Source organism: Asterias amurensis, chromosome 1 (genome assembly GCF_032118995.1).
Source record: "Asterias amurensis chromosome 1, ASM3211899v1".
Taxonomy (NCBI): domain Eukaryota; kingdom Metazoa; phylum Echinodermata; class Asteroidea; order Forcipulatida; family Asteriidae; genus Asterias; species Asterias amurensis.
The window spans coordinates 10,859,124-10,885,513 of NC_092648.1; the positions used below are offsets into that span (position 1 = coordinate 10,859,124).

Below are 26,390 nucleotides of genomic sequence, written 5' to 3' on the forward strand. Positions count from 1 at the left end.
CGTATACGAACCCAGTGCACTCAAACGTAGAGAGAAGAGTGTTTGCCTGGTGTTCCTTGTGTGATTGGCTGCATATTGCGCCACAGAACCTTGTAAAACATTACATGTTGCTATGCAAAATGAGTAGGTCTCATAATTTAAACTTAGTCCCACATACTTTGCAGGAAAATACTTGATGTTTAGGCGCCCTGAGCGTCCCTGAGTGACGGATAAGAGCGCTATATAAGAAGCCACTTTTTTTTCGTCCATCACACGTGTCTTTAAAATGTTTGTTAGCCAGTTTGTGGCAGCTTTTACAGGCAACTTAGAGGCAAGCAACTGCAGTGCATGCTATTATAGGACCACTTTGGTGGCGCAGTAGGTATTCTTTAACATTGTCTTACGAGCCCCCCCAAGAACACAAATAAAATAAAATGAAGAACAATCAAATGAAAAACAAATGTGAACAATCATAATTTGAATACATTTTGTATGTGGTGATTACCTTGATCTGGTTTGTTGTTAACTGCCCTCATGTGAAATGGCCCTAACATTGTCCAAAATATGAAGCACTTCTTAAGGTAACACGATGCATTGGATCGGACGAGTTGGTCTAAAAAAAAGCGTTTGAAACCGTTTGTTATGAAATGCATATGGTTAGAAAGATGTTTTAAAAGTAGAATATAATGATCCACACAAGTATCACTCAAAATTGCACGGCTTTCCTTTTACGTCGCGAACACGGTCGGCCATTTATGGGAGTCAAAATTTTGACCCTAAATGGCCGACCGTATTAGTCGACGAGGTAAAAAGAAAACCACGCAATTTCGAGGCATATTAATTGTGTGTAGATCATTGTGTTCTACTTTTACAACATCTTTCTACCCATATGCATTTTATAACAAACGGTTACAGAACGCTTTTCGAAGACGAACTCGACCGATCCAAGGCAACGTGTTCCTTTAAGCATTCCATTTCAGTAAAGTAATAAAGCGAAGACCAATAAACAAACCTGCCGTGTTTCCCAAGCTAAGAAAGCGCCAAACACAAGCAGGAGTCCCTTGACTGAGCCGAGGGCAGCAGACCAGTATACGTAGTAATCGCTCGTGCAAAACTCAATGTACGGTTCGAGTAACTCACTGCTGTTCTTGGGGTTTGTCTAAAAGAAACAGCAAACAATATAGAAAAGATCAGATGAAAAACGGATTTAAAGGAATTGTATACGAAAGATTACGTGTATATTTGAACCCTCTGTTGATTTCAATCGTTTATAGTTGAAGATGTATACCATAAAACTAGCCTGTGGACATTTCAATTCAGATTGGTAGCGTTTTTGAGATAATGCCGAAAATCTTGAGTGGTTATGTCAACGCAGGAAGAATAATTTGCAATAGGAGACTTTCGGGACGCTTGGTGGCAGCAGACTTACCAGGTAAAATCCATTGTTCTCGGTAATGTGCACACGTTCAGAACTACGTAAACAACGGAAATTTACCTGGTAAGTCTGCTGCCACCTAGCGTTTCAAAGTCTCCCATTGGAATACTCAATTTGAGAAACGTTACTGCCAGTAACGCATCTCAGATTCAATACGGCTTTAAAAGTGATATCCATTTACATAACCACAGTGATTCCAAGTGGAAAGTTTATCAAAATGCATTCATACAATCCAAAGCTGCCGTACTTCTTTTAGCAAACGAGCATTGTATTGGCAAGTAATTTTAATAGTCATTATACAAACGTATACAGACCATTTAAGTTAAGCTGAAATATTTTATGGGTTAATTTTGGAGATCTGTAGTCTTAGTCAAGTAGTGATGGGCAAGTAATTTGTTGTTGTTACCATTTCTGGAAGATATGTCCGTTCAACTCGCCAGGGGAAGAGGATTTGCCAAGGTACCAAAATAGCGACATCAACCAACAGCAAAAAAGCTACAATGGCGTAGAGTTGTCGATCCTGTACCACCTGTTGTAAAAAGTTGTTCAAGTAAAATCGGTGATCAATGATCGCTAGACCGTCACTCTTGTCTGTGGGAACTTACAAACCTATCAGAGGGTTGATTTTTACAGGTCTGTTTTTGACATGGGATTTTTATGTGCTAAGTAGACGAGTGCAATATAGTTTTATGTCCCTCAGAAACATTCTGAGACCTTAAACCCCCTTTAGATAAGTGGATTGGCCCAGTTTATGATATCAATGAATATGATCCCCAGTGTCATTACAATCTGGAGATGATAGCTTTTAAGCTATTTAAAAATAGTCATTGACTTGTTGGTACTGTATCTTCCTTAAAGTTTTAACGATAGTAATTTTGACACTGCACCAGAGTGTCCAAGCCCAGCTGATGGGTTTTCTTTTCAAAATGCTCACCCCATAGATGGAAGAAAACTTATTACCTTTAATTATTTACTTGTTTATCACAAAAATTTCTGACAATGTAAAGCTATCTCTGAAAAATAGTAAACTTACTACTCTTTTTGGTGTTTTCATCGCCACAACTTTGTGTACTCTCCACGTCTTACTGAACATTCCTCCAAACGCTAAGACGAAACCCACGGATAGCAACCACACTCTTACCTGTTGGATTAGATCGATAACAAAACACTGATGTGTGAGTTTGTTTCTCCATTTACTAGTTTAATTTTATGGGCGCACCATGTTGTCCAAAAAACAGTTGCCTCCGTCTTGCGCAAGAGATGTCAATGTACCCATTATGTAAATACAATATTTTACCTCAACCACGTACAGCCCCAAGTCCTAGACTTATAAGCACGTTATTTGGTAATTACTAAAAATGATTATTAACATATAAAAAAACCTTTCTTGGTAACGAGTAATGGCGAGAGGTTGATAGTATAAAACATTGTGGGAAACGGCTCCCTCTGAAGTGACGTAGTTTTCGAGAAAGAAGTAATTTTCCTCGAATTTGATTTCGAGACCTCAGATTTAGAATTTGAGGTCTCGAAATCAGCATCTGAAAGCGCACAACTTTGTGTGACAAGGGTGTGTTTCCTCTCATTATTTTCTCGCAACTTTGACGATCGATTGAGCTCAAATTTTCACAGGTTGGTTATTTTGTGCATGTTGAGATACACCAACTGTGAAGGCTAGTCTTCGCTTCGACAATTACCAATAGTGTCCAGTGTCTTTTAGTCCATTTCTATAATGGATAAATGCATATATTGAAGCTTAATTATCCTGGAGCTTTTATGTTTTGTTTTTTTTCTTGACTTTTTGTAACAAAGTTCCTAGGATTAAATCCAGGGTAGTGTTAGGTGACTCAGACCTGACTCGATTGGCGTGTGTTGGCCGAGCAGCTAAGCATTGGACTTAAGCTCTGGTATCTAACCAGCAGAGATTTGGTTCGAGTCCCGGTCTTTGCAATTGTGTAATTGGACAATATATTTTACCATACTTGCTTCGTCCTTCGGTTGGGACATTAAGCCGTAGGTCCCGTTCTTTGCGTCAATTCTGACTTTTCACTTTTCAAGAAAAATCAATGTTTTTGTATACACTTTTGAAACGAATACCTACATGACAAAATACAATGAATAATTCATCATCCACAAGGTTCTCGTCGATGCCGAAGATTACAACAGAAGCGTAGACCAAGGAGGTTCCTATTAAGATGATGTTGTTCAGGTTAGGACTCGACATCCGTACAATCCTGAAACAATAATAGTATATTACTCTGAGGAGTCAGAAGCAAAAGTAAACCGTCCTTTAAAGGCAGTGGACACTATTGGTAATTATTCAAAATAATTATTAGCATAAAACCTTACTTAGTAACAAGCAATGGGGAGAGGTTGATGGTATAAAACATTGTGAGAAACGGCTCCCTCTGAAGTGACGTAGTTTTCGAGAAAGAAGTACTTCCAAGAATTTGATTTCGAGACCTCAGATTTAGAATTTGAGGTCTCGAAATGAAGCATCTGAAAGCACACAACTTTGTGTGACAAGGGTGTGTTTTTGTCATAGTTATCTCGCAACTTCGACGACCAATTGAGCTTAAATTTTGACAGGTTTGTTATTTTATGCATAAATATGTTGAGAAGACTGGTCTTTTACAATTACCAATAGTGTCCAGTGTCTGTAAGCTGTTGATAGTATAACACATTGTGAGAAACGGCTCCCTCTAAAGTAACGTATATTTTATGAAAAAGGGGTAACTTCTCACTGAGAATCTGAGAAAAAACGTCGGGCCCGAAGTCTTTCTCAGGCATCTGAAAGCACATAAATTTGTGCAACGAGGGTGTTTATAACCATTGGGATGCCCCACTGTGTTATTTGTTGATACTTATTATTTGCTTGGTTAATTAATTGTGATTATTTCAGTTAGGGCCTATATTTGAAGAGGATCAAGTATAAGGCCCTAATAGAGGCATTCGATATCTCTCGAAAATATTTCTATTCATCCAGGAACATCAGAGCATTCCTTGGTTATAACTGAAGACAAAAATGAGTAAAACTTTGTCATAATTCGGCATGTTGTATGATCCGGCGTACTTTCATTTTTACAACAGTGCAATTAGTTCCATACCTTAGTTTGCGATATCGCACGTTGAATCCAAGAAAGAAAAGTGAGAGTAATATTCCAACCCCAGCCACTGAGCTAAAAGCAATGAAAACAATCCGGTTGATGCCGCTGTACACTTCGACCCTGGTCTGAATGAAGACTAATGTCCTGTCCAAAGGTACTACCCCATCTGTGAAATAATTGTGTCGAAAATAAGGGATATTATTTAATCCCGGATTGTTTTTCTGGTACGCTTTATAATGTTGGACTTTGCTGTTAAAACCCCGGGTCAGAACAGAACTGGATTTCAGGGCCAAGTCATGTGGCCTGACCCACTGTTGGTCAGACTGACCCGGAAAGTGGTTCACAAAATGGGAGTTAAACTTGGATTCTTCCTCAGCTTGACTCATTTCTGTGTTACTTTTCATACAGATTGAGGGTTAGACTGTCCAAGAAACTTTGTAATCCGAATGTTGTAAGAGTGGTGGCGGGAGTACACCGTTATTAAACTATATGCTGCTATACTTGACTTACCAGGCCATTTAAAATCCATTTCCATCACCAATACATCTGTTGCCGTTTTATAAAGACCAATTGAAACTTCGGTATATTCTGGTTGATAAAACAACAAACAATTGAAGAGTATTAAAAACACACAAAAACAGCAGAATCATCCTGAAGACGATCAGGGTATACTGATCGAAACGTTGAACTACCAACTACCGGTTCATCTCAGAACCACCATTACTCCCCCAAAAATAACCTGATTATACCAAGCAAAGTTTCAAATCCTGCAGAAAAATTGAAGTAAACATAATTTATTAAAGACTTACATTTGTAATTTTGTTCCGTATTAATTTATAAAGTACCTTATATATACGCTGATCCCACCTCAAGAAAAACGCATTAAAAAACTGTACAACCATAGCGATTAGTTGCGTTATCGGATCCTCACGTAACTTTCATTCCCACCTGTTAAGTCGTTTTTCAGTTTGTTTTTTCTTTTTTCGCCCAACTCGGTGCTTTTCATGCAAAACTCCAAGGCGCAGAGTAAAACGAAAAAAGTATTCCTTATCCTGTCCCTGATGCAATTAGTCAATTGAAAGTTTACAGTCAAATGTTCAGATCGAAACCAACATTCCTTACAACTAAAAAAAGTCTACTTACCGGCGTCAACCTCACAAACAAACGATAGAGGGACGGTGCAATTAATGGGGTTGATGACCCAGTCATGGCCATTCAAAGTCAACACTGAACATGCATCGCTAGCCTCTTGACCAAGTAACCTGAAATTAAAAATTATATGTTAAAGGCAGTGGACACTATTGGAAAGTACTCAAAATAATTATCATCATAAAACCTTTCTTGATTACGAGTATTGGGGAGAGGTTGATGGTATAAAACATTGTGAGAAACGGCTCCCTCTGAAGTACCATAGTTTTCGAGAAAGAAGTAAATTTCCACGAATTCGATTTCGAGACCTCAAGTTTAGAATTTGAGGTCTTGAAATCAAGCATCAGAAAGAACACAACTTCGTGTGACAAGGGTGTTTTTTTCATTCATTATTATCTCACAAATTCAACGACCGATTGAGCTCAAATTTTCACAGCTTTGTTATTTTATGCGATGAGATACACGAACTGTGAAGGCTAGTCTTTGACAATTACCAATAGTGTCCACTGTCTTTAAAGGAAACGTATTAGATCGGTTTTTGGAACCGTTCTTATTGTTCAATTTTATATAAATATAATGTTGATATATCTACATAAAAACTGACGCCTGAAAGTTTCATTTTAAGAGGGGGTCGCGTTTTTGAGATATCGCCGAAACTCCATAGCGACGCACAAAGAAAAATCGCTAACTGGAATACAGATTCTGAGAACAGTTACCGCGGTAACGCTCCTTATATTCAAATTTTGGTGAATAAAAGTGATATCTCTTTTCAGATCTGCAATACATCGAAGTGAAATGTTTCTCAAATGTACTATCCAAAACTGTTGAGTGTACTTTTTATACCACTTAATTTCCATAGTCATTACCAAACAAACACTGCCATTTTAAGAGTGTGTGTGCTCTGTGGTCAATTGACATGTGTTTTGTGACTACGTTTAGGGATCCTATAATATCAATTAAGGATGGAGTACTACTTAATCAAGTACTTCTAAGACAAGTTTTAGCTAATGAGGCAACCTGACCACCTTCTCCCTCCCGTGTTTACGATAATATGAAGTTTTGATGTAAAAATTGCACCGTTCACACTGTACCCTGCATTTAAAAACAAGTTTCTTTACAATATCTCGGGATAAACATTTTTGTTAACCTACCATTCAGTCGTAGTGTAATCTAACTCCTGTAATGTGGCCAAGAGAACCTCTAACTGTGCCGGGCTGCTGACAACCGCAAGTTGACTTCTGTGGTTCTCCCTGCAGTATATGGCCGCTTCGTCACCGGTTCGTGGGAGTTCCATTAACAGAAAGCACGATCCGTTCTTCTGCACCCACTTTATCGGACAACCAACTTGCATTAAAAAGGAAGAGCGATTTTAGTCTAATTCCAATGGTGAAAACATTCAGTTTCTGTTCCTTTGTTGCATATTAGTTTTACATTTTTATTACAGACATTCCTTGATTGCTTAGGAATTTAACAATAATTTCCATGTTATTAATTCTTGACTATAATATACAAACTTAACATCCTTAGTTTACTTCCGTTGAGCGCATAAAACGTGCGCTAAGACAAGTTTCTCTGTCTGTTGTCATAAATTTGACATCAATAAGTTTATTTTGAAGGTTACGTTTATCAACATGGGATTTGAGGCATCAATGTATTTGGTTTGCGGGAACACTTGCCAGTGTGTTTTACCTATTGAAAACCTTGAACAGGACTCTGACTTGGAACTGTTTTCATAGTCACATTACAAAATTGCATTGACCTGGGCTAAATGAGAAGCCACTCGTTCTGTCCGCCATACCATTTTTGCAAGGACCCATATGGCGGACAACTCTTTTTAGTGTGTACTTTGAAGTTTCAACTCGATTTAAAGTGAAGTTTTTTTTTCCAATTTCACTCAAAAAGAGTGACACAGATTGATTTTCACTCTCAAAAGAGCGAAATTGACACCACTCGGACGAGGGAGTAACATTTTCATTCTTCCACATTAAAGACACTGGACACTATTGGTAATTGCAAAGACTAGTCTTTACAGCTGGTGTATCTCAACATATGCATAAAATAACAAACCTGTGAAAATTTGAGCTCAATCGGTCGTCGAAGTTGCGAGATATTAATGAAAGAAAAAATACCCTTGTCGCACCATGGTCACACGAAGTTGTGTGCTTTCAGATGCTTGATTTCGAGACCTCAAATTCTAATTCTAAGGTCTCGAAATCAAATTCGTTGAAAATTACTATTTTTCTCGAAAACTACTTTACTGCAGAGGGAGCTGTTTCTCACAATGTTTTATACTATCAACCTCTACCCATTACTCGTTACCAAGTGAGGTTTTATGATATAATTATTTTGAGAAATTAACAATAGTGTCTATGTGTCTTTAAGAGAGCAGTTTGTCATTTCTTACCTCTCATTTGTTCGACCTTAGTAACTGCAATACGATCAGACCCAATGAAGCTTACGGGACCCTGAGAAAAAGAAAAAAACAGTTTGGCAATTTTGAAATCAGAACCAGTCACGTTCATAAAAAGGTGCTTCAAATATTATACTTTTGTGATTGCATCATGATGATTGACTTTGAGATTCACATGTCTTTGGTATGATTCGGTAATTTTGAGACACACTACATTATGCTGTGTTGCTATTACTCGGGCGCGGATCGCTGAGGTGGGTCCTTTGTTCTAAGCCCCCGCCCTCCTATAGGGACACCGCTCCACAAACATTGTTCTTCTGTTTCACTTATTTCTAATTAATTAATTAAGCAGGTCACTTTCTCTTTGAATCCTTTGGACTAGGATTCAATTTTTATTTTGTTGTCGATGTTGGTGCTTGATGTTGATGTGTTTGTTTTGGTTGTTGTTTCTTTGGTTGGTTAGTTTGTTTAGTCCAGTGAGGTAGTGTTCTGATCGTAGTGCTCCGTTTCAGTTTTGTTGTCGGTGTTGCTTTGGCTGTTTGGTTGGTTGGCTTTGTTTCAGATATTTGAGGTGTATTTCTAAAGAGATTGCTCCTTTCAAACATACTCTCTTTTTTTCTTACCGATGTCCCATAAAAATCTGTCTCGGCGAGTAAATCGAAAAAGAGTTGGCTCATTTCTTTATCGTCGTAGGTAAAGTCCTGCAGTCTACGGATGCTTCCGTCTCTAAAACGCTTCGTCTTCAATACCTGAAGAAATTAAATTAAATTGAATTTAATGATCCGGACATAAGTTTAGATTACTCACGTACACTGTAACATCGTGTAAGTACACGATAAGAGACATATTTGTTATACACCTCGTTGCACAAACGCCCAACACTAAGATTCTTTTCCAACAAATATTTGATAGATTGATAGCAAGATAGATAAAAAGTTTATTTATTGTTTCGAAATATAAAAAACATACTGACATCTCAATAGGAAAATGGAACTTGCATGTACATTGACATTATTTCAATTTTAAAAATCCATTCGAAAATTACAGTAAACTTTAACAATACAAAGCAACTAAGGGAAAAGTGTTTAACGGCACTGGAATTTATACACTAACGGTAATAATATTATAATGTAAACACAGTTTTGAAAGTAAAAAAATGCAGCATTGTGTTCACACTTCAGTCATTAAAACAAGTAAACATAGACATTAAAAGTGGTTCCGTATTGCAATGGGGAACTTTTGGGACACTAGGTGGCAGCAGACTTACCAGGCAAAATCCATTGTTCTCGGTAATGTGCGCATGCTCAGAACTACGTAAACAATGGAAACTTACCTGGTAAGTCTGCTGCCACCAAGCGTCCCAAAGTCTCCCATTGCTTACCTCTGCAGACTTGTTCAATGCAAGTGCTATAGCCCAAACTGCATCATACCCAAACGATTCTTGTCCGCTGTATGTGTGGTTTTCGTTCTCTTGGCGTAGTAATCGTCTTTGTATCTCGACATCAAAGTCAAGCGGTGTCTAAAGAAAATAGGAAATTCATCATGTATTATCGTCAACATGATATGCAAAATATGAATAAGGAACTGTGCCCCTGAGTTACGCTTTGCTCCACCAACATATTAATTATCATATATCTCGTGAACACGATATACACACGGAAAGGGAACTGTGCCCCAGAATACTCTTTGTTTCACCAAAATTCTCATCACTTCATATCTTGTCAACATGAAGTATACATTTAATAAGGGAACTGTTGCCCCCCCCCCCCCCCCCCGTCAGTTACCCTTTTCTTCACCAAAGATCTGATCGCGGGGCCAAGCTAGCCTGAGCCGAATCTGGAGCCGCGAAGTTGTGGGTTCGGAAGTGGTCAATTACAGCTTACCACGCCTGATACAGTGTCTGCATCTTGTCGTCCAAACACAGCACATTCTGTAGCGATGTACAGCGAGCCTTCAACTGCATTCTTTATTTCTTCAGTCGTACATCTCGTGATGCTGTCGTCTCTAACGGTCCACCAGTTCATGGAATACCATCCGAGAAGGAGCCATACGTAACCAGGTCCTGTCATATTCTGCCGCCAAGCCTATTATATAACCAGGAAAGCCTTCGTTAGCACTTAACCATGATAGTCGTCCTTCGGACGGGACGTAAAACCGTTGGTCCCGTGTGTTGTGTAAAAATCACTTATCCCTTTTGATTTACAACCCCCCCCCCCCCCTCCCTCTAGGACGTGTGTTATGGTCCAACTAAGGATATCGGTGCGCTGTCTATGGTAGCGAGAATAGACTTGCGCAAAGCTAGCGGGTGATACCACGCGCTGCCCATGGTAGCGAGGCTGGGAAATAATCTATGCAAAAATCTAGGTCTGGTTAAGACCATGTACTTATTAAAATATGCCAGCATGTACGTAATGACGTATGCAGGGTTTTAAAGTGTGATCGCGCTGTCATTAAAATCGGAAAAACAACTGGAATAAAATCCACATACCTCGCAGAAAACCCTTCTGGCTTTGTCCTCGTACATGTTGACCAAAATTATGCGGGCGTCCAATTGCTTGAAAATATAAAACACGGATATTAAATAGTAGCACTATAAAATGTGTTTAACCTGGGAAATGTTCAAATACGTGGTTCAAACCAGAAAAAACGTGATTCTATCTTGCACTGGTACCTGACTAAACAGAAAACAAAATTACCATTAAATCCCTACGTCAATATTGTCTGACCAAGTTACGTGTCAGTGTGACCCGGAATCCGGAGTAAGAACGTCCCAGCACTGTCAAAGAGTTTGAGTTAATATTCCATTTTAAACAATTTCCAAGGTCAGTCTGACCCGGAAGTGGGTCAGGGCTTCATGGAACATAGAATCCGGATCAATTCTGACGGGGAGTTTTTTTAGAGGTTTCTTGGTACCATCTCAAGTCATTCACCGCAAAAGCTGGGCTATTACAAAATGACACAATGTGTGGTGTCATTGACACCGTGACCGAACATGTTGTTAAAATAACATGTAGATGTTAACTTTGATTCTCTCTTCGGTATTTGTTGTGGCAACACCCATGGCGTTAATGTTTAACACAAAGTTTTTGCATTGCAGTTCTCATTGCTGCCATTGGTTGTTTTGTTTTTTTAACCCTTGGTTCCAATACCAGCTATAAAATTAATTGGCATTATATTGGATATGCTCCCCTGATCCCTGTTACAAAGTATGCGTCTTCATAACCTTGATTCTATATTTGGTTGCTTTTTGTAAAGTGTGATCACCATCGAATAAAGAATTTAATTATCAATTGGCCTCGACTTTTAAATTGGATGGATCACCACGAAATTAGAGCAGTGGTTATGACAGCAAATTTTGAGTGCAGTATTGATGTGCATTAGGGACAAGTCATTACATCACTCAATCATAATCTAGGCTTTTACTCGCTGATTTCAGATTTGACAACGCAGGAATACAAAGCAATCTATCATAGATGAGCCTTCGTTTGACCCAATTGTATGAATTAAAGGGAAAGTACACTATTGGCAATTGTCAAAGACCAGTGTTCGCCTTTGGTATATCTCAACATATGCTTAAAATAACAAACCTGTGAAAATTTGAGCTCAGTTGGTCATCGAAGTTGGGAGAAAATGATGACAGAAAAACACCCTTTTTGGACGAATTTGTGTGCTTTCAGATAGGAATAAAAGACTTCTAGCTAGAAGTCTTTTATTATTTTAGTGAGAAATTACCTCTATTTCGAAATCTATGCTACTTCAGAGGGAGCCATTTCTTCAATGTTTTATACTATCAACAGCTCTCCAATGCTCGTTACCAAGTCAGTTTTTAAGTAAATATTTGTTTTGAGTAATTACCAAACGTGTACCTTCCCTTTAAATCTCCTCACTTTCAAAGCTCTTCATGGCATACATCCTAGCTGTCTATTTATGTAACCTTCTACATACATACATTCCTGTTCGTCCTGTTCGTCCTGTTCGCTCTGCTGGGCAATTCCAACTGACTGAAACTACTCTTTCCACTAAATTGAATGATCAAAGAGCCGTCCACTTCATTGAACCTTCATTATGGAACGACGTTTACTAAGGCGTTATTCCCTGGTCTGATTTTAGACAATTTTCAAATCTAACACGCAAATGGCTTGTTCGTATACTTTACCTTGAGATTGGCAATCTGGTTTATTGGATCCTCATCAAATGACTCTGAGGAGATCAAATCAATGTCTTCAGTCTTCAGGAGGTTGACCATGTCATCGATGGACTAGGGGTAAAGATAAAATACAATTACTAAATCTGGTATATACAACAATGAAATGACATTCACAAAAGGCTTTTAAAATTGTAGTTTTACACTTTAAAAGTTTATAATTTTTTATCAACTCTATGGTATTTAATGCCCTAATATGTTATGTCTGTTTCTCGATTGTAGCATATAAGCCTAGTTTAAGTTTACTTTGTTTTCTCTGTCTATTTACAGTTGATCAATTTGTGTCTTCCTGTCTGATTTCATAGTTCGTCTGCTCAGAACTAAAAGTGCATCAGTGCAATTTGTATGTGTTTGTTAACATTGTTTTTCCATATTTTGAAGCTACTTTTAAGAGTCAGTTCAGGTAAATAGTTGACATAGTTGCTCACGGTCAAAAAATGATTTTTTTTTATACTTTGTCGGTGGAAGGGCCTTGGGGTGCAAGTTAACAAAATTGCATTTTCAATTCTATATATAGCCCGTTGCCATGGTTACGGCTCATTTTATTTTTTTGCCATTTTAGGTCGATTTTGGGGTCTGAAAAACTGGTTTTTAGCTCATATTTACAACTCCACCCCAACAAAATGCAATATTAATTCAAAAAACCTTTTATATCACTACAAAGTATCATCCTTGGCCTTCCTTGAGAAAAAAAAAATATTGCTTTAAATATCACCCTTGTGCTATTTTTGCACCATGCATTACAGTATGTTTTTAGAACTTGCAAAATCGACATTTTTACCCTATTTTTTGACCCCAAAATGTCAACTTGCCAGGGGTCTCAGAAAATTTTCCTTTCGTCTGTGATTAGGGCTAACATTGGTCTTTCCATATCTGGTGTCAAAAACTTGGGCAATTGTATCCTGTTGGGCCAGTACTGCCTCAAAACTAGACTTTTTTCCCCAAAACATGAAAAATGCCTTTTTAAGGGTCTTTCCACATAATATCGACATACGTGTCCATGGTAAAAGAAAAGGAATATTTTTTTTTTATACTTTGTGGATGGTAGGGACTTGGGGTGCAAATAAACAACATTAACATTTCAAATCATAATATAACACGTTGCCATGGTAACAGTTCATTTGTGTTTAGGCCACTTTGGACCGATATTGGGGAATGAAAAACTGTTTTTTTAAGTTAATATTTACAACTCCACCCCACCAAAAACAAAATTATTTCATAAAACCTTTTACATCACTACAAAGTATCATCCTTGGCTTTACTTGAGACAAAAAATATTGCTATAAATTTCACCCTTGTGCTATTTTAAGAACGTGCATTAGAGTATGTTTTTAGAACTTGCAAAATCAACATTTTTACCATATTTTTTGCCCTCAAAATTCCATTTTTTCAGGGGTCTCAGAATATTTTCCTTTCGGTTTTGATCAGGGCCATAATTTGTCTTTTTATTTCTGGTAAGAAAGACTCGGGCAATTGTATCCTGATGTAACAGAACTGTCTCAAAAATAGACCCTTTTCCCCGAAAACATAGAGAAATGCATTTTGAAATATTTGCTTCATTTTGAATTTATAACATGAAAAAGTTAGCTATAATTCCATCAATCTGGCAGCTTTTTATTGATTAGGACTTGTTGATGACCTAAATCTTATAATTTGCCCCACCCCGGCCCTGGCCCAATCATATTTCTTGACATTGCATAAAATAAAATAACAGTTTTGCGAACAGCGCCTTTTTTTTTGAAATTCACATTTTTTAATTCCCCTTGCACATCAAGAAAGTTTGTACTGTCTTTAATGTTTTGTTGGTTCTCGGAATATTTCCCTTTTTGTTTTGATTGGGCTATCATTATGGTTTGCATGTCTACTGGGGAGAAACACTTTGGTTTATTGTATCCTGTTGTGACACTTCTGCCTCAAAAATGGTAATTTTTCCAAAAACAATAAAAATGCATTTTGAAGTTATCCCTTAGTTTGAATTGATAAAAAACAAAAACGAGCATGCTTGTTAAAAGAATATGGCACTGTTTCCATGCTCTTTAAGCCACTGAGTTCTTGTTTTGTCATAACTACTTTACCTAGTTGTACAGGTATGATTCACATTGCAAGAAGAGAAGTAGTGCGGTGAGCAATCTTTACTGTCCTTGTCTTTACATGGCCTTATAACAGTCTTCTTGGTCCCCTGCCCGCTACCGAACTAAACATTTTCATCCCAATCAGAACAAAGAGGCTATAAAAGTGAGCAAGTACTGTATCCAAAGTATCTAACCATTTAGCCGCTGTACCGCCCAGCCGCATTATAGCGATACACTGTATGCGGTATGAGGAAACCTCGCTAGCTTGTGTTTGTAGAAAAAAAGGAACATCAAAAGAAAACTCGATAGTCATTAGTAGGTCTACGCATTTGTTAATATATCTAGTTGTTATAGATCGTTATTAATTCTCCCTTCACAGTTGACTTGTCAAAGCTAATGATGATGAAATAATTTAGCTCTTACGAAAAATAAAACGCTCATCAGTAAACAGGAAACTGTTCATCATTTACGATGATATTGTCGAAAATAACGCCTTCGCATTTAATCAGTATGAGCATTGAGCCAGACAAAAGCCTTGAAAAGCTATTGTGTTCATTTTATCCGTGCACAAAAGTATTCGCCATAAAAATTACCGTAGCCGTTTAACGAGAGGCATTTATTGTTCCCATGAGAACTTTTATACAAATATTACCGAAAGGGTAAAAAATTGTGCATACACATTAAGCCTTGGCAACTTTTAAAATTTGAACTATGATTCCAGTAATTTACTGCAAGACTCTTGAGAAATTGGATTTCAGCAAACTCGGGCGGTGCAGGGACTAAAGGGCTAAATGGCCATTCACCTGCTTTGGCCTTCTGTAAGCAGTTCCCCCATCTATGGTGGGGTTCCTTTCAATTGTACTGTTGCAAACAATAAAAGAGTTGGTTTATTTAACGTGATAAACAACTCAATGTGATAAACAACTCAACGTTCTCAGAGACATATATAATAATTATGAATTAGTAAGATAGTGAATGGAAAAAATAACAAACTAGCCTGAATAGACTTTTGTCACTGCAAATGCATCTTACTTATTTATGTTCAGCAGGTGCAAGTTTTTACAACTTCTTTCAATGTTGTTTCATTATTAAGGAACACAATGCCTTGGATCGGTCGAGTTGGTATTTCAAAAGCGTTTGTAAACGCTTATTAAAAAATGCATATGATTAGAAAGATATTTTAAAAGTAGAATATAATGATCCATACAAGTATCACTCAAAAACATCTTTCTAACCATGCATTTTAAAACAAACCGTTACAAACGCATTTCAAAGACCAACTTAACCGATCCCAGGCAACGTGTTCCTTTTAAATAATCTCTTACGCTCATCTTGCAAATCGTTAGTATCATTGTTTTTAATAAGATCTTGGCAAACTTTTCCAACACTTTTAAGCGGGCTTTTTAATTTCCCACGTTTGTGTTGGACATGATTGGATGCTCCAAACCATCTGCCGCAAACACAGAAACTACATTGTTTATGATCTCTATCTCTAAGAAAAGTTTTACATTTGGTAGCAGGCAGGGACCAAGGAGAGTAGGCCCTGTATTAAAGACAACTTGTAAAGAATGCTCATCGCACTCTACTTGCAATGGGAATCTTACCTGTACAATAGGTAAAGTAGCCAAATCAAGAACTCTCAGTGGCAAAGCATTGGTTTCGGTTTGGTTGGATACCATTATGTTTAAATAAAAACTTTGTATTCATTACTCAAAGGGCATGGAAACAGTGCCAGATTTTTAACAAGCATGCATTGTTTTTGGAAAAATTACTATACTTAAGGCATGATCAGTCACAACAGGATACAATAAACACAGTGTTTCTACCCAGAGACATGAAAACACCAATAACAACCGAAAGGGAACACTTTCACAAAAAGAGGCGCTATTCACAAAACATTGTTTTATGCAATGTCAAGAAATATGATTGGGGCTGGGCCGGGCAAATTGTAAAATTAAGGTCATCAACAGTTCCTGATCAATGTTGGGTAATCCACTAGTGCTAAGGAAAAGCTGCAAGATTGATAGAATTATAACTTTTTAAAGTTAGAAATTCAATATAAAGAAAAAACAATTCAAAATGCATTTTTCTGTTTGAGGAAAAAAGTCTATTTTTGAGACAGTACTGTTAACATCAGGATACACTTGCCAAGTTTTTCTTACCAAAAATAAAAAAGACAAATTTTGGCCCTGATCAAAACCGAAAGGAAAATATTCTGAGACCCCTGAAAAAAATGAAATTTTGAGGGCAAAAAATATGGTAAAAATGTTGATTTTGCAAGTTCTAAAAACATACTCTAATGCACGTTCTAAAAATAGCACAAGGGTGAAATTTATAGCAATATTTTTTGTCTCAAGTAAAGCCAAGGATGATACTTTGTAGTGATGTAAAAGGTTTTATGAAATAATTTTGTTTTTTGGTGGGGTGGAGTTGTAAATATTAACTAAAAAAACAGTTTTTCATTCCCCAATATCGGCCCAAAGTGGCCTAAACACACATGAACTTTTACCATGGCAACGTGTTATGATATGATTTGAAATGTAAATGTTGTTTATTTGGACCCCAAGTCCCTACCATCCTACCATCCCCAAAAAAATGAAAAATATTCTTCTTTTTGTTACCGTGGACACGTATTTCGATATTATGTGAAAAGACCCTTTAGAAGGCATTTTTCATGTTTTGGGGAAAAAAGTCTAGTTTTGAGGCAGTACTGTCACAACAGGATACAATTGCCCAGGTTTTTGACACCAGATATTGAAAGACCACTGTTGGCCCTAATCACAGCCGAAAGGGAAACTTTCTGAGACCCCTGGCAAGTTGACATTTTGGGGTCCAAAAATAGGGTAAAAATGTTGATTTTGCAAGTTCTAAAAACATACTGTAATGCATAATGCAAAAATAGCACAAGGGTGTTATTTAAAGCAATAAAACATTTTCTCAAGGAAGGCCAAGGATGATACTTTGTAGTGATATAAAAGGTTTTTTGAAATAATGTTGCATTTTGGTTGGGTGGAGTTGTAAATATGAGCTAAAAACCAGTTTTTCAGACCCCAAAATCGGCCTAAAATGGCCAAAAAACAAAATGAGCCGTAACCATGGCAACGGGCTATATATAAAATTGAAAATGCAATTTTGTTTACTTGCACCCCAAGGCCCTTCAACCCACAAAGTATAAAAAAAAAACATTTTTTGACCGTGAGCAAGTATGTCAACTATTTACCTGAACTGACTCTTAAATGAGGTTTATTGATCAAGAGTGGTCTTCAAAGTATTTGCTTAACGACAAAATATTACACTTCTGAGTAAAACAGAAGCAGTCAAGTGAAAATACATGAAGAGAGAGGGGGAGAGAGGGGGCGCGAGTGAGGCAGAAGGCACGAAGAAAAAGCAGAATGAAAAAACTGTTTTTTCAATGCTCAAATTAAAACAAACAATACAACACACATTGTACAAACTTACATATACAAACAAATAGGGAATACAATGAACAGCATCTACAAAACTTTGTTACTACTTTTAATTATTCACCTACCAGTGAGAAGAGATCCTCATTTTCATGGATTGTAGCCACTCTTTTCCAGCCGAAATCTCTGATAATATGCAATCGGGCTCTGTTCAGTAAGGTATCCGGCATGTAGGTACGGAAGAACTTCGGAAACACCAGGCGGTTAGACAAAGCCGGTGATCCAACCGAATACGAGATCTTCAGAACAAAATGGAAACATCAAATTATTGGTCATACAATATTTTGTGCCCATAAGGCCATGTCACACGTAGACTTGACTCAAGTCCCAATCCCGTGCCATCCCCAGAAAACTACTGTTTTGTGATGCTCTGCCGTCGATTTCACAAAAATCTTCCTAACTTAAGACTAATCTTAGGACTTAGGACGAGTCCCAACCCTGCACTGTAGCGTGCAGACCTTAAGATTAATCCTAAGTTAGGAAGAGTTACTCGTCCCAACTCGAGATAAGACGAGTCCTAACTCTTTGTGAAATCGGCCCTTGCATTCCTAAACCTGTGCCGCATTCTCGGGACCACATTTTGACGGCGAGCGCACACTTTACTGTATGCTACGGGTTGTTTCATAGTAAGTTGGCGTGATATGCTTAGGGACCCCCTACACGAGAATGGGACTTCAATCAACTCTATGTCACACGAGGCAATTCAAGCAACCAGTTTTCAAGGCAATCTCAATGAAGAGAATCCATTCTAAATAATGTTCACATCGGCTATTGGTCTAGAAGGCGCAAGATATTGTCTGACAAATTACTCTTGTTCTACTAAAGTGGTCCTGTAGCATGCACTGCAGTTGGTTGCCTCCAAGTTGCCTGTAAAACTTGCCTCGTCGGACAAGACCCTAAAGGCATAAAGCTGTTGAGGAGCAATATTGTGCTTGAAGGAACACGTTGCCTTGGATCGGACGAGTTGGTCTATGAAAAGCGTTTGTAACCATTTGTTATAAAATGCATATGGTTAGAAAGATGTTTTAAATGTAAAATGTATTGTCCACACAAGTATCACTCAAAATTGCACGGTTTTCATTTTACGTCGCGAACCAACACGGTCGGCCATGTATGGCATATTTGTGTAGATCATTGTATTCTACTTTTACAACATCTTTCTAACCATACCGATTTTATAACAAACGGTTACATAGCGCTTTTCAAAGACCAACTCGACCGATCCAAGGCAACGTGTTCCTTTAATTGATTTTATTGACCGTACTTATAGTATATTGTCATCAAATTTTGACTGGTGGAATGCACATCACGTCCAACCTGTTTTGTTTGCCATGTTTAATACTGTTCCGAATCTCAAAAAAAATTAAACATGGGCGCATTTATTAATTAATAGTCGTTTAAATACCTTATTGTAGTAATTTATAACAGATATTGTTCAAACTTTGGACAATTTGTCAATTGACAAAGAAGTTTTAAAACAATTCACATTTTTGTCCCAGATGTATTGACTTTGACAATGTAATCTTATGTGTGTTTTATAATTCAGCTTTTGGGGCTGCAATATGAATTTAGCAATAAACCAACGAATACAAAATTATAACATTAATTTTTTGTGTAAATTGTTTATATTTGTTTGTTTGATGGTTCGGTTTTTTTTTTTTTTTTTTTTTTACCGTGATGAGGTTCCAATAGAATGCCGTCTGGGCCACTGCCTGCGCAGTAGTGGAACAAGCTGGGCCAATCAGCATCAACTTATGAGGAGGCTCGTGTATCAGCTCAAAGAGACGTCTGGTACCCAGTCCCGCATTACACTAAAACACAATACAAAAGACACACGTAATATTACAGACTAGTGAAACGAAAATAGACAAGGCCCGATTTCATAAACCTGCTTACAAACGGGCGGTTTTGTGCTTACTCTACAATTTTTCATTTCATGTAAGCACGCAAAAAGGCATGCTAACCTTCCAATGCTTACTGCACGAAAATGAATGACGTCACAATGTTAATCCATGGCGATTGTGCAAGATGGCCGCCAAATTTCATTGCTTACCTATGAAATACACTTACACCTTAGCAATGTTTTTCTGCTACAGTAAGCACGATAATTTGCTTACCGCTGAGCAGCGCTATGAAACCGGGCCCTCCCCTGCCTGTAGGTGGAATGTTTTCATGACCCGAGCATGGGACCAAATTCAGCTGTTTAATCGGAAAATCGCGCTAAACAACTTTCTGCTAAGCAACAGTGGGCAGGATACTAGTCTCAGATGACAGGTGATGAATAGTGTTTTGGATGGTACCCGCCTCTGTATTGTTACATGTGCAGTAATGTCGACAGTTCAACTTAAATCAAACATTTTCAAGTTGTTAGCTTTAAAAAAAATTCCTACGACAACTATAATTACAACAGTTTCTGAAGTGATGATCAAGTGAAATTAATTCAAAACATCCTGAAAGACGACAGTTTCTCTCATCAAAGCTTCCTCTTTTACATTGTTTTTGTGTTAATTTTAATTACAATATTTTGATGGGGAAAAAAATCCCATCAATAAACTTTTTAATACAAAATAAGAAAACGAATCCCACCCGAGTAAAATGCCGTTGATTTTTTTTTCACAGAACTCGGGTAAGCAATGATTATACAGTGCTTACACACATCGGTGTATATGGGTAACAAACCAAAATGAATATAAGAATACCTTTGTTCTAAATTATGATTTCTGCTTTTAGGCCTTCTTCTTGGCATTAATTTCTTGCCGCGGAATTAATTAATGAACCATTTTGAGATTGAGACTTTGACTCAACAAATTCAATCCGTTTGCTCCTTGGATTGGGGGAATACTTTGGATTTGCACCGTTATATAAGATCTTCATAGTTATGCAAATGAAGAGTTTTGGCACCGTTTTCAAAGTACCCATTGTAGCGTATCCTCCAATGCATTCAGATAGGGCTAATGCGGAATGGTAAACAACATGGCGACTGTAATGCGGAAATTGCAATGGACGTTTCGTCTTTTCCTGACGAACCTAACGTGAGTCAATTCACCATGGTGGGAATTCGGAAACATTTTTGACAATAACTGTATATGTATACACTGACCAAATGTGTGATAATCTTGAACTAAGGCTCGGCCAAGATTTGAAGTAGTTTGCATTTAAAACATGGAGTTCCATGTTTGAACCATTTGTTTTAACGCCACTGGCTAAGCAGTTGTCAAGGGAAACAGCGTAGCTCCCGTCCAGCCAGGATTCAAGATGGAACTATTTTGTGAGTTGCAGAAAGGGAGAGAGCATCTTTGGGCTGACGGCTCTTAAGAGACCAGAGATGAGTTGAAGATCTATGGATATGTGGTTTGTGGACGTACATTGGAGTTCACCAAAGGACCAAGGTATGAACACTTTGCCGTATCCGACCTCTACTTGGTAAACTCGCTTGAGTGATTCACCTCTTTTTTTTAAAGGGCGACTTTATTTTTTATTTTCATATTTTGTTGCCATTATTTGTGTAAATCAATTAAACAACTGTCAGAAACACAATATATCAAAGTTTACGAAAAAACCACAAACCAATACTATAAAAAAGAGAAATTTTGTGTAAAATTTGTGGTGGTTGGAAAAAAAGTTTTTATGTTTTCGTTAAATAAAAAAAAAGTTATTTTATGTTGATTGATAAATAATGAAACTATATGTGTAATGAATGGTGGTTTTCTATGAGAAAAAAAAAACATATTTTTAAATACACTGCAATCAATTATGTAAATTTAATAATACAGAAATCAATAAATTTCATATATAAGTCAATAAAAGCAAAAAGGCACAAAAAATGATAGAAAACAAAAGTGGAGGTCGGAAAGCAAGTTAGCCTTACTAAAGATAGAGACAACAGTGCGAAAACAGCGACTGGTAAGATAAGATGTAACCCGTTCTCTTTTAGAGTCCCTCCCCATCTGTTGCCACCCCCCCCCCCCCTCCCTAAGCTTTCGGCGATCTTGTTGATTTTGTCCTTGCTTTGTTTTACTTTCGAGGTGGCTTCAAATTGTCTTGGCAATTCGTGATTTGCATATTGGTCGAAGCCAATTAAGCTTTTTAATAAGGAAACCTCTCTTCCTGGAAATTTCTGGCAAGGCTGAATGTCGTCGGTTGTCATGATTATTTAAAATGGTCATGATCTCTTATTTTAATTATAGCGTATGAGTTACAAAATACAAAAAAAAAATTTAATCATTCAAAATTGGTTTAAACAATTCTTCAAATACTAGCCTCAAACAATGATTCTGCAACTATGTTTTACCTCTGCTGCTGTGCTTTGTACGTCAATTAATAAAGGTCCAAACGAAGACCTTGTTTTATGCAAATTAAGTGATGTTATTTTTAAAACAAAATGCAGGTACTACCTTGCAAAAATCATAACAGGTGGGTTCAATTAACGAGGTACAAAGGCACTGAACATTCACTATGGGTAATTACCCAAGAGATTATTAGCATAAAAACAAACTTGGTAACGAGCAATGGAGAGCTGTTGACAGTATAACACACTGTGAGAAACGGCTCCCTCTGAAGTAACGTAGCTTTTTGAAAGAGGTAATTTCTCACCTAAGTATTTAAGCCTTTTATTTTGCCATTGAAAGCACAAGTTCGCACCACAGGGGTGTTTTTCTATCATTGTTCTTCAGCAATTTTGATGACCAATTGAGCCAAAATTTTCAGAGATTTGTTATTGTTATGCATATGTTGGGATACACAAAATGAGAACACTGGTCTATGACACCAATTGTAAAGGGTGTCCAGTGCTTTTAAGCTGTGATTAAACCAGTTTATAACCAGTGCCCTGATACTATATCGCGACAATTGGCTTGCAAAGTTTTTTGATGAAGTCGTTTACTTTATTGTTCCCGTTTGTCCCATCATCTCAATTAATGTAAGCGCAGTGGGTTGAATGTGTGTTTATTCCACAGTATTTAGCCGAAGATAATAAATCACAAATCGTTGTAAATATGAAATTACTAAGGTTACACCGCGTCTAGGGATCCATTTTTTTTTTTTTTTTTTTTTTAACGGTTCGATTGTTTCAATCCTATATAAATGTAGATAGTGTAACAATAAAACATTAGTAGCGAGCTTGAGATGTCGCCGAAACTCTGGAGCGGTTGTGTCCACCAGGAAGAATAATGTAATTTGAATACACAAGCTGAAAAACGTTTCTGATAGAAACGTTTCTCAGATTCAGTATTGGAAAGATAAAAACTTGCCTAATTATTACTTTTTCCGTAACCCCATTGCTTCGAAGAGAACTGGTTCTCAAAATACTTTATACGATCTTAAAGGAACACGTTGCCTTGGATCGGACGAGTTGGTTTATGAAAAGCGTTTGAAACAGTTTGTTATGAAATGCATATGGTTAGAAAGATATAAAAGTAGAATATAATGATCCACACAAGTATCGCTCAAAATTGCACGGTTTTCATTTTACGTCGCGAACTAACACGGTCGGCCATTTATGGGAGTCAAAGTTTTGACTCCCATAAATGGCCGACCATGTTTGTCGACGAGGTTAAACGAAAACCACGCAATTTCGAGGCATATTTGTGTAGATCATTGTATTCTACTTTTACATCTTTCTAACCATATCGATGTTATAACAAACGGTTACAAGACGCTTTTCAAAGACCAACTCGACCGATCCAAGGCAACGTGTTCCTTTAAGCTGATGTACTTCGAACCGGGTAAAGCCTTTACTGCAATTAGTTTTAATAGTGATTGCCAGACCTATATACCATCCCATTAAGGGCAATTATTATAGATAACGGTCCATTTCAATGCATAAACCAAGTTTCTGAAATTTATCACGGGCAATTATCCCAAAGCATTCCGCTACATATTTTCTGAATCTCAATTTTCCCAGTCAAATCACTGACGATTCGTCATGTTAGTTCCTGGTCAAATTCTACTCACCAATAACCTCAGTCATCGTTATGACAGAATATTAATTACACTACCCATAAACATTGACCTCCTTCATAAAACATGTAGGCTATTCGTAATTTCACGGTTTATTGGTTTTTCAAGGCAGCCGTTTTGAAGCGTCGATGGCTTTGTCAGTAGGGCCCTACCATAATTTGTTTATTAACCAAAATGTAATCAACAAGTTCCCCAGTTAAGGCACCGGACACTTGCTTGTAATTACTCAAAATAAGTATTAGCATAAATTACCTTACATGGTAACGAGTAATGGAGAACTGTCTAAAACAACGTGAAAACCGCTCCCTCTGAAGTAACGTTGATTTTGAGAAAGAATTTCGCACTAAAATATTCAAATTTGATTTCGAGACCTCAGAATTTGATGTTGAGGTATCGAAATCAAGCATCTGAAAGCACAGAACTTGTGCAACAAGGTTTATTTTTTGTATTCGTTTGTTCTCTTGCAACTTCGATGACCAGTTGAGCTCAAATTTTAACAGTTTTCTTATTTTGTGCATATATAATGTTAAAATATACCAAGTGAGAAAATTGGTCTTTGTCCGGTGTCTTTAATAAATCAGGTTCAGTGATTAGGTAATAGAAAAAAACAAAATGAACAGTAAAATTTGTGTTAAATTGGCATCGCGGGTGTTGTCCTGTGTAGGTACCTTATAAAGAATCCAATTTTACACCACGGGTGTTAAAGTAACACAAATTTATACACCTTAGCTTCTGCACGGTATGCATGTCGATGTTCAATTTCTATAATTCCGATTGCGGCAAAGGGTGGTCTTCAATGGTAGACCCGATCACCCGAAATCTAAACACTGAAACGGTGGAATTGGCTTATCAACTTGTATTTTAAAAACGTGTAAAGTTACAAAATATAATGCATGTCACACCTTGGAGCTATGTGGTTGAGCAACTGAAGATGTTTGTTAAAGGACAGTTACCTGTTCTCTCAATAGTCTAGCCTTCTCAGTAGTTTGTATTTTAAGGACACTTGACACTATTGGTAATTGTCAATGACCAGTCTTCTCACTTGGTGTATCTTAAAATAATGCATAAAATAACCAACATTTGAAATTTTGAGCTCGTTAGTCGTCGGAGTTGCGAGATAACCATGAAAGAAAAAACACATTTGTCACACGAAGTTGTGTGCTTTCAGATGCTTGATTTCGATACCTCCAATTTTAATCTGAGGTCTCGAAATCAAATTCGTGGAAAATTACTTCTTTCTCGAAAACTACGTCACTTCAGAGGGAGCCGTTTTTCTCAATGTTTTATACTACCAACCTCTCCCCATTACTCAAAATCAAGAAAGTTTTTTATGCTAATAATTATTTTAAGTAATTACCAATAGTGTCGACTGCCTTTAATCATCGTTTACATGATTGCACACACATTCATTTAAAACATGTTTTAAACGTTGAATCGTCAACATTGATTACACATTTAACTAAAAATAAAACTGAATCACGTTTATACTCATAACGTTAATGTAACGTTCAAGCCAAACGTTTTTGCAGCGTTGTTTCAACGTCCATTTTGGCCAACGCCTGTATCTAGCCTGCCAGTTAGCTGTTTAACATTTCACATTTAAAACAAATTTTTTAAGATACTGTTAAATTTACCATAGTATTGCTCCAAACCATTCGAAGCTCGTAATCTGAAAGTACATCCTGACGAGCGTTGATATCCTCAAGCGCCATGTTGACGCTGACCAGACTTCCACTAGCGTCAAATGCACTCCCCGCTAGAGAGAAGAATCCACCCAGATACAATGGGATCTTTCCAGTGGTCTCGCTTCCTTGTGTCTGAGTCTCCCACGTCGGTTGTGGTAACGATGTCGTCTCAGTTGTCTGAGAAAAGACTGGCCTCACACAGCAACATATCAACAAGCATGAGAATATAACACTCCAATAAATGCCCTTACAAAGAGCCATCCTTAGAATCATTGGTGTGTTTGAGCTGTTGCAAAAATGAATATTTCCGTTGTGTTTTAAAAGATGCTCTCTGTATAAACAAAAAAGATGTATAAACCTATTGCAGGCGAACGTATATCCTGACAAGCCGAGGCTCGCCAATCTGATGTTTGACGAGTACGTTCACAAAGCACTTCTGCAGGCATACCAGCTTTATTGCTGTCCGAAGCTACTCGTTGAATTGGTGCGCGAAATTATACGCAAACAGTTTAAAGGCAGTGGACACTATTGGTAATTACTTAAAATAATTATTAGCATAAAACCTTACTTGGTACTGAGTAATAGAGCGGTTGATAGTATAAAACATTGTGAGAAAACGCCTCTTTCTGTAGTAACATAGTTTTCGAGAAAGGAGTACTTTTCCACGTTCGAGACCTCACGAATTAGACTTTGAGGTCTCGAAATTAAGCATCTAAAAGCACACAACTTCGTGTGAAAAGGGTGGTTTTCTTTTTTCATTATTACCTCGCAACTTCGACGACCAATTGAGCTCGACTTTCACTGATTTGTTATGTTATCCATAGGTTGAGATACACCAAGTGAGAATACTGGTTTTTGACAAAGTGTCCAATGCCTTTAAAGCTAATGTCATTGCTATGATGGTCAAGCCTCCTCAAACCAAGGAAAATA

At 37.4% G+C, this 26,390-nt stretch overlaps 1 protein-coding gene across 1 annotated transcript in view; it reads right to left on the reverse strand.

The window, feature by feature from the left end:
• Positions 1-25,737, reverse strand: part of LOC139945405 (gamma-aminobutyric acid type B receptor subunit 1-like) — a 29,632-nt gene extending 3,895 nt beyond the window's left edge. Inside the window, exons 1-17 of the mRNA XM_071942759.1 lie at positions 25,410-25,737; positions 19,491-19,628; positions 17,886-18,056; positions 12,234-12,335; positions 10,566-10,631; positions 9,961-10,161; positions 9,459-9,596; positions 8,701-8,826; positions 8,072-8,132; positions 6,819-7,011; positions 5,662-5,780; positions 5,029-5,106; positions 4,519-4,684; positions 3,513-3,645; positions 2,448-2,555; positions 1,821-1,943; positions 992-1,138 (exon numbers count right to left, since the gene is read on the reverse strand). Coding sequence (XP_071798860.1) covers positions 992-1,138; positions 1,821-1,943; positions 2,448-2,555; positions 3,513-3,645; positions 4,519-4,684; positions 5,029-5,106; positions 5,662-5,780; positions 6,819-7,011; positions 8,072-8,132; positions 8,701-8,826; positions 9,459-9,596; positions 9,961-10,161; positions 10,566-10,631; positions 12,234-12,335; positions 17,886-18,056; positions 19,491-19,628; positions 25,410-25,733 — 2,394 coding nt within the window. The 5' untranslated portion in view covers positions 25,734-25,737. The remainder of the gene's footprint in view (positions 1-991; positions 1,139-1,820; positions 1,944-2,447; positions 2,556-3,512; positions 3,646-4,518; positions 4,685-5,028; positions 5,107-5,661; positions 5,781-6,818; positions 7,012-8,071; positions 8,133-8,700; positions 8,827-9,458; positions 9,597-9,960; positions 10,162-10,565; positions 10,632-12,233; positions 12,336-17,885; positions 18,057-19,490; positions 19,629-25,409) is intronic.
• Positions 25,738-26,390: the final 653 nt, after the last annotated feature.